The following is a 12,573-nucleotide window of genomic DNA, read 5'->3' as shown; positions in this document are numbered from 1 at the left end:
AAAAATGATAATATTTACAATAAACAAACGTTTAGATTATTTAAATAAGACAAATGAGTTGAATACCCATTTCTAATGGTGTACAAATATTCTGCAGCCAATTTAGATGTAATTTTGCCTCTCTGAGTATTTAATAATGGTTTTCTGAGTCGTTTAGATTATAGAATTAATTATTTTAATATCTCTCTCTGTGCTAAAATTAATGACGAAAGCAAAACCAAATCCCGGACACTTTAGCAGGTTTAGAAACCCTGGCCAGATGCAAAAAGGTGCGGGTCTCTGTGGGTCTGTCTGTGTGAGTGTTGACAGTTCTGGTGCACACAGAACGAGCAGTATGAAATGGGTAAAGGACAGAAGATTTTCCACTACTTAATCACTCGAAGATGTTTGTTTATATTGGGTGGATACAAAAAAAGTGTAAAAGGATGATCAAAATAGCAAAAATAAAGTCACTAAATATACTTGTTTGGCAGTTATTATTCCTGGGCGGCCCACCCAAGTAAAGTGTATGTGTGGGAAGCACTGAAAGCCCTAATCCTAAATAAACATAGTTTCAGTTGGTACTGTGGATCAACATATTGAAACAAACCATTTTCATAAACACTGGAACCCCAAATCAAAAACCCCAAATCTTTTGCTAGCTGTTTATTCATTATATCATCTTTGAAAGCAAGTGTGCGTTCAACGGCCCGTCTCGGTTTCCTCAATGTGAAAGTAAGCTCTTTTCTGCAATTTTGACTTCTGATTTATTGGCCTATTTGGAAATGACTAGGAATAACAAACACCATTGAACTACTTGCTCAACAATCAATTGTGTTTATGACTATAGATTAAAAAAAGCATAAGCTGTTTTTCTTTAATCAATGGAAGTAAATGAGGCCAGAAGTTTCGAATAACTAGGGTTGTGCTCACTCATAGGTGAAGTGAATCAGGAAGAATCATCTCGAGATGTTTACCTCTTCTAATCGGCGCCTCTGTTCTTTCTGTTCCTCGATGCGTTTCTGCCTCTCTGCCAGCAGTTGATGTTTGTGTCCCTCGTTCTGCTGCTGCTCAAGCTGTTGTCTACGCAGGGCGTCTGAACGCTCCTTATTGGCCACCTGCAGGCGCAGGAAATCCCGCCGTAGAGTCGACTCGCCGGGTATGTTGATAATGGAGCTACATGGAAACAAATGAAGGTTTCAAGCCTTTTTCCTTTAAATACTTAAATACAACTCAAATACAACCCCAAAAATCTGATGCATGCTCTACCTGGGTTCTCCAATCTCAAGCATGGCCTCCTCCTCCTCTTCACTCCCGCTGTACTCATACTCCGTCTCATCTGTAGGTGTGAAAACATTCAGCAGTCACATTTCAGACATGCAAAACCCTCCCTGATGGGATCCCTGACAGGTATCTTGACATTCAGTGTCCTTAAAGCATCTGGCTGCTTTTAAAGTGCCAAAAATCAATGATTTTGTAGCTTTTCCCCCCCTGAAGTGCACTTTACTGTAGGATGTTCAAGGTTTGCAGCAGCATTCACAAACAGATTTATAGATTTAATGGCCATCTCTCGATGACACTTAAAATTGCACAAGCTGTACTACCCTAGCTTTACAGAGACAAACAATATTCATCTGAATATCAGACAAGTGGTAGTTATCACAAGTAGTATGGCACAAACACAATACGAGAAAAACATTTTCCAAAGATGATGATCAACAACTTCAAAGTCTAAATATATGTCATTTGGGATCTGTAAGATTTTTGTGCACACCAAAATTACTTTTGATAAAACTACATATCAGTAATAATGTGAAATTTTTATGCGATGGCAAAGCAGATTGTTTTAAAATATGCTTTCATTAAATAATATGCCTATTCTTAAGAAAGCTTTTCTCTTAAAATAACAATCTTGCCACATAAATATCCCTTGATATATACAGTACTGTGAATATATCAGATACTTGCTGAAAGATTATTCATCATTATAGAAAAACAGGCTGTGTGTAAAAACTAAATAGACCATCACTTTGGTATCTTTTATATAACATCCATTGTTTTCAGCCTATATTTTAGGACAAAGTTAAAATGGCAACTTAGAAAGGGGCAATATTGTTAAACTCCAATATAATATACCTTTAAGAATCAATTTAAGCTTCTAAATGTAATCTAAATGGAAAATGGGGAATGGAGGTGATGTGTAATGTGATGAACGTCACCAGATGTAGAGCAACTGGAGAAGACTTTTTTTCAGTTATGTGCTGCACATGATTGTTCCATGTTAATGGTATTAGATGTTGAATTTGAACACCTTGACAACAAATGACCATGTCCGATTTACTCCTGGGATTAAGATGCGTTTGTCTCACAGACTTTGTTTTCTTATTTAAGTGCCACTTTACAGATTCAAATAGGAGGCATGGGAAGCATGTAGACTACATTAAGTAAGTAACAAGTAATATGACTAGAATTGTTGTTAAACCTGCTTACTATATTTGCAGAGCTTCATTTTCATAAAAAAAGAAATTTGTTGTTTGTTCAAACTACTACTTATTTCAAATGAGCTGAGTTTTTTGGGATATCTTAATTGTTTCAAGTTCAATCCACTTAAATTTGCAAAAACTAACAAGTTAACTTAATCGATTTATGTTGGAACAACATGAGGGAATTGTGTGGAACTCAGCATTTACAGTGGATATACTAGTTCATTTAACAATAAACAACAGACAGAACAACAGCATTACTACTGACGATAACAATAACCATCTTCAGGTCATAAAATAAAATGAGAAGGGAACAATAGATATCACTGAGAGAACAAGAACAAATTTTTTTTTTAATCAATCATAACCTTTGTGAAAAATTAGACTTCAATTTTGTAGGACACACCTTAAAACTTAAAACTACTGTCAACATTTATTACTTAAGTTTCACTATATTGTATACTTCTCCATGTTAATCACTTAACTCGCACTCTAAAAAGAAAACTTTGGTTAAATTGAGTTCTTGACATCCCTCTAAACAAATTTCAGTTTTCTGTGTTAATGATAAGCTATAGACAAAAGGTCAATCAATCAGTTATGGTAGTTAAAGGGTTAAAGAAGTGTATGATAGGTCGTGGCGAGCAGTGTAAGAACCTTGGTATATTTCAAACAAAATAAAAAAACAAACTGAAATTATGTAAATACGAGGCCCTTCTCGTCTGGTGTGTGAAGGCTGTGCACTAGATGTTTATGAAACTTTTATTCTCTCTCAGCTGCCTTTGTTGTGTTTAGAAAGTATGATTAGCATGACCCATTTACAACCCCACCTATACTGTAGTGAGGGTGTTAAGAGTGTTCAAAAACAATATACAGTCACTTAATCTTTTCAAACTTATTTTGACCCATAAACGCAGTACAAAAAAGAACTTTATCTTGATCAAATCTTTGTATTTTTGCCAAAAAAAAAAAAAAAGAACTGCTGAAATTAGAAGCTGGTATCTAGAATAATAAGAACACAAACAATCTGGCTGACATTAATACTGTTATTTAGTGTTAAATTACTGTGGATGTGTTAGTGGCTTAGGTTTTGATGCGAGTTTTTACATAAATAGTAGATTTAACTGTATTTTTATACTTGCGTAAACTTTACACTTTCAATCACTTTACACTTCTTCTTTTCAATAAATCAATTCAATCATTTTATCTGGGATTGCTTTGTGGGTCTTTTTTAATATTAATTCAGGGACTCTTTTAGAAAAATCACACAGTATCATTAATAAAAAGACTCTCTACTCTCAACAGACCCTTTTCACAAGACTGTTTTGATGCATTTAATGGTCATCTTAAATAGATTTTGATATTTAGATAAAAGAAAACTAAATGTACGTACATTTATATGGATTTATGTATGTATTATGTCATCTTTTCATCAAATTACAAACAAAAAAAAGTACTGCTTGTGTAAGGAATTTGTAATGCAGAGTGTATGGGGCAGGACAGTAAATTTGACGTTGTTCTCTCTTCTGGCTGCCGTCATCAGTCTCACACTATTTTTTTGCTTTTTCTGAACTTCTTGATAACACCATAGTGGAGTTTTTCTTTTATTATTTCACCAAATAGGATTGTAAAAAAATTATTTGTTGTACTCTTCCATTCACTGCACTCTTAAGTTCACCCAACTATGACAACTTCCACTACGGAGAAACACGTACTGTAAATGTAAAAAGAGTCACTGAAAATGTATGTTAATAGCCAGTGTTGGGCAATAATGTGCTACTAGTAATGTGTTACTGTAACGACATTAATTTTGACAGTAACTATTTAAATTTTTAAATACATTAACTTTTTTACAGTATGATGTGTTTATCCATTACTTGGTAAATGAATTAAATAAACTTCCCTTTTTACAGCAGCGATGCATTGTGAGATTGGTGGATGCCAATCAACCACTGTAAAGGAGACGTGTTGTGTACGAGGTGCCATACTGGATAGAAGTAAAGTGAAAGCATTGCTAACACTACTATGCTTGTTGTTTCAAAAAAATAAGCACACATTTGTTATCTGTGTAACAAAATGGATTAGTTAAGTAGACACGATAGCCCCTTTTACACAGTGATACCGGTAAATTTCTGGAAAATTTCCGGAACGACTTTACCGGTATATTGAAAAAAGCGCTGTTCACACAGGCGAGGACGTTACGGAAATTTTCCGGAAAAGAGCATTCACACATCCATTCCAAAATACCGGTAAATTCTGACATCATTCACCACAAATGAGCTTTAAACGGCTGCGCTTGTATTTGTAAACATTTGACTAAATTACAAACTCTGTGGATGATCAATATTGTGAACAACTTTCGCAGGATCACTTTCGCATGTCGAGATTCTCATAATATGTGCGTGTGCAGGCGCTCATAGGCGCACGCAAAGCTTGAAGGTAAACAAACAATGGCTTATCATAAGCATCTCATCGATGATTATTTACACAGTTGGCATTAAGAAGAACATATAAACGTGATCTGACTAACTTCTAGCAGCTAAATGTGTCTGGAAAAATATTCAAAGGCTTTTATCCTCACAAACCGCGCAGACGTAAATGCGTCTGACTGTTGTGATTGGCTAAAGCAGACGTCTCACGTCAGCACGTTCTAGACGTGCACGCGCTTATTACGGGAATCTTCTTTCTGCATTCACACAGCACAGCATTCCGGCAAATTGCCGGTAATGTTACAACTTCTCTTTCCGGAAAATAGCCAGAACGACTTTACCGGTATTTTCAAAAAGGACCTGTTCACACATACAACCTTTCCGGAAAATTGCCGGCAATTTATTAAATGTAAAGTTATTTAAATGTATAGGGTTGTATTGCTCAGAAAGATGCTGTGATTTATTTTTTATGGTTAAACATATTTTTATAGCTGTATACAACAGCAGATTTTCAATATACACAGCTTACTTTCCATAAGTTGCTGACATACCACGTTTAATTTGTGGTTAGTTTGAAAAATTGGTTTCATTTTAGAGCAGCTGTTATGTTTTTGTTTTGTTTAGAATGCATAACATTTATGGTGTCAATAACAGCTTTTTTGGTGCCGAGTTTCACCAAATTGATTTGAATTGATAATTTAGATTACTTTCATTTATTTTTTGTTTCATAAAGGTTTTGTGTTTGTTGTGTATTATCACTAGTTTCATACTCAAGCTGTAAAGGAACATGTTTAAGGGTTAAGTTCAAACTTTTATGATGCTGAAGGAACTTTAGTTTTTGCTTTTTTGTTTCTGAATATATTATTCAGCTAGTTTATCACCTTGTGATATTTTCATTTTTGTGCTGCTGATCTGACTTACATAAATCAGTGTTTAAAAATGTCTTTTTATTTAAGTTTTTTTTTGTATTTTAATTGTGAGAATGAAAATTAATTAAAACTGTGAAGCTGTAAGTGGTTAGTGCGTCGACACATAGCACCGATGTGCTCGCAGTGACTCAAGTTTGATTCCCGACTCGAGGTCCTTTGCCGATCCTTCCCCTATCTCTGCTCCCCACACTTTCCTGTCTGTGATCTCCACTGTCCTATCAATAAAGGTGAATGCCTAAAAATAGTTATAATAAAAAACTGTAAAGCTGATAGACAGTTTATTCTCCATGCAGCACTAAAGTGACATTATAGGGCATTAATGGTAGAATAAAAAATGTTTTTAGGAAAACTAACTCAAAAATGACATATAACAGTAATGCATTACTTTTAGTGTGAGTAATCAATAAAGTAATTGAGCTACTTTTTGAATGAGGTAACTAGTAACTGTAACTAGTTACTATTTTTCAGTAATTAGCACAACACTAATAACAGGTGGAAACAGAGCTATAAAGTGTGCAAAGTTGATAAGGTTGGCAAGGCTGACCTCTCTCTCCTCTCTTCTTCCTGGTGCGATCGATGTGATCCTTCAACTGGATGCGGATCGTTCTCTCGTTCGCCATGTCCCGGATAAAGGGGTGTTTGAGGAGCTGATCTGTACCAGGCCTCATGTTGTGGTTCTTTACCAAACAGCTCTCGATGAACGAGTGGAATCTCTTAGTCCTGCAGGTATGAGAAAGAGCTTGAGGGTCACACTTCAGGCTTATCATGCTTGCTTTATTTTTACTCCATGTTTTGTCTGGCAAGCTTCCCAGCACTTTGTTTTCAAGTTTTGTAATTTTGTAATAGAAATCTGTTATTAAACAAAAACCTGTATGTCTAGCGTGACGAGCAACCTTTCTTAAGGCGACTGATGAACAAATGAAGATAGCATGTGACACATGAAGTGAACAGTAAAGAAGCGCTCAAGACTGTTTGATTGATAGCAGATTGGACAGAGTGAATCGGGAGATCTGGTCTGGTTTCTGTCCCTGTGACCTTTCTGAACAGAGAGAGAGGGACTACTCACCACTTCTTGGACTTGAGCCTGGGAGGAGCATTTCTGGGGATCAGAAACAGGGCTCTCATTGGGTGCAATTCACAAAGGGCTGTATGGGAAAGAGAGGACAGTGTTAACACTGGGAAAATGTACAAAGCATGTATGCTGATGGTTAACATCTCTGAAATACTTAGTTATAAGAAGCAACATGACAAAAAGTCAAAAACATAAATAAAAACTGGTTACTGAATTTAATCTGGTTACTGAGTGCGATTAAACAAAACTAAATTACATTTTTCCCTCATGTGATGCCAAACTTGACTGCTCAGGATATATATATATATATATATATATATATATATATATATATATATATATATATATATATATATATATATATATATATATATATATATATATATATATATATATATATATATATATATATAATTTATACATAAATAAAAATAAATTAATTAATCAAAATATAATTAAAATAAAATAGTAAACAAACAAAATTTACAAATGGAAATATATATTTATTAAAAACGTAAACAAAACCTGAACAAAACAAAATAAAATAGAAAAATAAAATAAAAAGTAAATAATGTATTAAAAAATAAATAAATAAATAGAATAAAATAGTAAACAAACTCAATTTTAAAATGGCAAATATATATTTATTAAAAACATGAACAAAACATAAACAAACTTAAATAGAAAATAGAAAAAAATAAAAGTAAATAAAATAAAAACTAAACATAAAATAAAATAAAGTAATAAAATAAAATAAATAAATAAATAGAATAAAATAGTAAACAAACTCATTTTTAAAATGGCAAATATATATTTATTAAAAACATGAACAAAACATGAACAAACTTAAATAAAACAATAGAAAAAAATAAAAGTAAATGAAATAAAAACTAAACATAAAATAAAATAAAGTAATAAAATAAAAATAAATAAATAAATAAATAATTAAAATAAAAATATAAACAAATAAAATAAAATTGTAATCAAACAAAATAAAAAATGAAAAATATATATAAAAAACGCGAACAAAACACGAACTGAAATAAAATTTAAAATATCCACAGCAGTTGATGAGCTTTTCTGAACCAACATACAAAAAATGACCTAATTCTCATTTCACACACAGTCTTGCACATGCTGTTTTTTTTTTAGCTTATCTCAATCTAAAACCTCTCAATGCACAATATCAAGCATTAACAAGAGGTTAAAAACTCAATTTTCACCAGCCGGCTTTCAACAAATCAACAAAATATGAAGCTAATATTTACTCTGGGATAGGATTGCGCGGCCTGAATAGTCACAGGTGCCAAAACATCAGAGATTATGGGCAGGTGCAATGGTCACGGTTTGAGGGTACAACGTCTTTCAGCCTGGCAGTAGAATTGGCAAGCTCAGTCCAAACTAGAGGACGGTCGGGTCTTGGTGAGTTTGACCAGCAATGTCACTTTTGGACACAGATCTGTTGCTACATACTGAGGGCCAATATGCCAGTGCCAACAAAAACACACACCAGCACACACATTTCCATTTGCTGTCAGCCATCACAATGGTGAGTCATCTCTCCAATGGACTACATAAAAAAAAATAAAAAGGCAGATTTGTCCTCAAGTGCACTGCCCAGCAGATTTCTGTCCCCTGGCCAAAGTACTACCACCTTCCTACTGGATTATTCGCCTCTCCAGCCAGGACAAGATCACTCTAGTCTGCCTGCCCTTTCTGCTCTCCGTCAGTGCTCAGCCATCTGTGAGACAGCCTTCCTAAGAGAGGCTGAGGACAGAGCGAACAACCGCTCTTATATCTCTAACAGATGCATGGAAGAGGTCTGAGACATTCACATATGCTTCGGATTATGTCATAATGCACTGTGACTTGACACATGGGACGCTTTTATACCTGTTGGCTTGAGTATATAGAGTTGTGAATAAAAATACAAAAGAATGGTGTTTTTTTTTTTTTTTTGTGGTATTTAAAGTTATAGATCAAATTAATTACTATTTGCTCAGCCTCAAGGGAAAAAAAAGTTGTAATGCTTTCCAATATGGTTGTAATACATAATTAAAGTTAATATATTTACTAACATAAACAAACAATGAACAATTTATCCCTTTTACTGCCCCACCAAGAAAAAAGTTTTTGGATTGGATTTCTTAACTCCTAATGTCGCTAGTTAACACGCGTAATGCTTTTCTTTTTTCAACACATTTCATAATTTCTAAAATACTAACCTTTACCAAATGGTAGATATGTCGGTTTATGGGAAAAAGTACAGAAATGAATATATATTATGAAATATCTGAAAATAGGAAGTGTAAAAGCAATTTATTTAAAACAATGTTTTCAAAATAAAACATTTATGAATGTTAAATCATCTTTACTTTTTGAAGTCTGTCAAAGTTTTTCTGATTCTCAATTATAATGTTTTGTTGTTTGTTTGTTTTTACAATAAAACCAAAATCAAGTGTAGTAGTGCAACTGGATTATGTTTGTTTGATTTTATATAAACCAACAATGCTGTGTAGCAGGAGTCTCAAAATCAATTTGGCGAGGGGTCATATCAGTGACTGACAATTCAAAGGGGGGCCATTTTAACATTCGAGCACAAGAAAAAAAAAAGAGGAAACCTGATGTATGCACTCAGTCATCCTTCCCCAAAGTATATGCAGTCAATACTTCTTTTTTGTCTTGTTGTTCATATTGAAAGGGTAGTTTCAATTGCTATGAAAATACTACAATTTAAAAATAGGCATAATAATAATAATTTTGTGCCAATCAATTGTTGCTTAACCAAAAGGTGCTTAACCAGATAGCGTAAGACAGTAGAACGCAGTCTTGCAGTACCCAGACAGAAACAACTCTATGTGCGACTGCACAATAATGAGAGTGATTCAAAAACACATGTTTTGGTGGGTTGAATCTCGCTATATTTTGACATCAGTTGTGGACTGGAGGGAGGTAGAAGGAGGGCCGCAAATAGCCGGCAGTTTAAGGCAACTGCTGTGTAGTGTAAACCATTATTTCAAACAGTCATTCTTTTAAATTACTTTAGAAGTCATTATTTAAAACAGTCAAAATATGCTCAACCATTATTACAGTATTTATTAATCTTTGTCATTGTTAGTTTATGAAAATAAAGTTGTTTGTTGTTAGTTCATATTAACTTACGGTACATTAACTTCATTATTGTTGACGTGCATGATTTTGGTTTTTAATAACACATTAATAAATGTTGAACTACTATTAATAAGTGGCAAACAAGTGTTGTTCATTATTATTATTATTATTTTAGAAAATAAATTATCTTATAAAATCTTACTGTAAAGTCTGATCTTTATTCCGAAGAATGTTGGCAACCAGTAGCCATTGCCGCCCATACAATGGATGTCAACGACTACCTGTTTTCAACATTTTTTCCACATCTCTCTTTAAGTTCAATTAAAGAAATAAATTCCAAACTGGTTTGAAATAAATGAGGTGAAAGATTTAGAATCATTGTAGGCATCACTAGAGTTTTATTTAGTTAAATTCAGACTTTTGAGTGAAGGTTTGCCTTAATGGGTTTGAGATCGAGTAATCCCTAAAGTAAATGTTATGATTTTATAAGCTGCAGGTTTGATAATTTACTTATATTATTACTTTTATTATATTACATATTTACTTAAATTATTATATTATTATACGAGTTATATTACTTACGTGGAGCTCCTTCAGCCATTTCAAGGGCCGTGATTCCCAAAGACCACAGGTCACTCTAAAGAAGAGAAGAAAATTCATGTAAGACATGACACAAAAAAAACTGTATAAACGATCAATGAAATCTGTTTATATACTGTATAAACGCGCATATATAAAATATAGTCCTTAAAATGACCTTGACATGCTAATCTGCAGGATGCATCCAGCTAATTTGATTAAGGGTGATGATATAACTGCTTCAGGCTCATCAATGTCAGTTAAACAGCTGCCCTTTATACTAATGCCTGTCAAATTAGAACTGCAATAATGTCCTAAACATACACACAGTCACACACGCACACACATCTCAAATGAAGCAATAAGCAATGAAAGTTTTGTGTGTATTTCTGTATAACAGTACTACCATTAAACCCATGTCATTAAGGAAAACTCCTCTTAAAAGCCGGTCACAGAAAGTAGTATAGAATTTAGGGCCTTTTTTATCATACACAGCACGTCAACCACTAAGCATCAATTTGGATTATTATAGCTGTTATTATAGAAAAAACATGTACACGCATAAGACAAAAAACCTGCAATCATTTTCAAGAGCGATTTTACAGCTCAATATATTAAATATATCATTTTAGTTCAAATGTTTATTGACTGTTTCTTATAAAAATATATTTTTCTAACATAAAAACCATTTGAAACCAAGTAATCTGACTATACAAAGGCTCAACTAAATTCAAAAGCCAATTCGTCTGATCACAGACTGAGATATCAGTTTTATAATGTAAAGTAGACACAGTGACTCACCTGTCCCACATTCCCTTGTTTAATGTTTCTCTCTAGAGACAAATGTAACCCCAAGTGAGCAAACAAGAAACCTGTGTGATAATCTTCAGTTTGTCTTCCATGGAAGTTCTGGCTGCCTGACAGTTTCTCTGGAACTTTTATTATAATACAAACACACTGTGCATTGCACTGAAACCGGCTTGTAGCGTCTTGCATTTCAAAAGGTGAATGAGAGATGAAAACAGAAAAAAAAGTCTTTCTTCCCTTAGAGGAAATACTTTCAATTACTTTCTATTATTACAATGCACTGCCCACATTCTCACAAAAGGTTCGTATTCTCGGCAAAACTACAGATTAAAAAGAAAAAAATATATATTTTATTATAGATAAAAAATAATATATTCATTCATTCATTCATTTATTTTCTTTTCAGCTTAGTCCCTTTATTAATCCAGGGTTGCCACAGCAGAATGAACTGCCACAAAATAATATAAATAAATCAAATGTAATGATTAAATACACAAAACATACAGATAAATGTGAAGATATTACCTAATTTGGTTTCCATTTTAACTACACAGATTTTTTGTTTAGTTTTTTGTTTTCATTTTTAAGTCAATGTAACCCTTATTCATGGTAGTCGCTTCCCAAATATTACTAATAAAGTGAAAAGAAATTAAAAACTGAAATAATAAATATAAAACAATTAAAACTATAATGTCAACATCTGTAAAAAAAAGTGAATCTGTAAAAAAAAAAGAAAAAACAATAATAATACTTTGATTATACATACAAAATACATTATTGTAATGATTAAATAGACAAAACATATATAGATGAAATATAGATAAATGTGAAGATATAAACTAATTTTGTTACTATATTTAATTGATACATATTTTTTTTTAATTCCTAAAAATTAAATGTAACTCATACTTTTGTCATAATAGATGCTTCCCAAATGTAAATAATAGTAATAAACAGGGGGGAAATTACAAACAATAATGGACAATAATGTTAACATCTAAAAAAATTATTATTAATAATAATAATAATAATAATAATGCTCATGTAATATTCAAATATTTTGAAAGTCCAATCAAAGATAATTGAAAACCTCAGATTAAAAATAATACCTTAATCATAGACACAAAACAAAATAAATAATTTTAATGATAAAATAGACAAAACATATATAGATTAATATAGATAAA

The 12,573-nt window shown here is 32.7% G+C and overlaps 1 protein-coding gene across 13 annotated transcripts in view; it reads right to left on the bottom strand.

Annotated features, from left to right (window-relative positions):
• tnika (TRAF2 and NCK interacting kinase a) overlaps positions 1–12,573 on the bottom strand; it is a 159,626-nt gene that overhangs the window by 46,539 nt on the left and 100,514 nt on the right. For 12 of the 13 annotated variants that reach the window (XR_015477551.1, XM_087238840.1, XM_087238829.1 and 9 more), the window contains 5 exon segments: positions 10,583–10,637; positions 6,884–6,962; positions 6,362–6,537; positions 1,249–1,318; positions 957–1,155 (listed from right to left, as the gene is read on the bottom strand). Coding sequence is in view for 8 of the 13 variants with exons in the window: in XM_087238829.1 (XP_087094955.1) it covers positions 957–1,155; positions 1,249–1,318; positions 6,362–6,537; positions 6,884–6,962; positions 10,583–10,637 (579 nt within the window). In the remaining 5 variants the exon portion in view is untranslated. 13 annotated transcript variants of the gene reach the window in all.

Source organism: Danio rerio, chromosome 2 (assembly GCF_052040795.2).
Source record: "Danio rerio strain M-AB ecotype USA chromosome 2, GRCz13ab, whole genome shotgun sequence".
NCBI lineage: Eukaryota > Metazoa > Chordata > Actinopteri > Cypriniformes > Danionidae > Danio > Danio rerio.
This window is presented reverse-complemented; position numbering and strand designations above follow the sequence as displayed.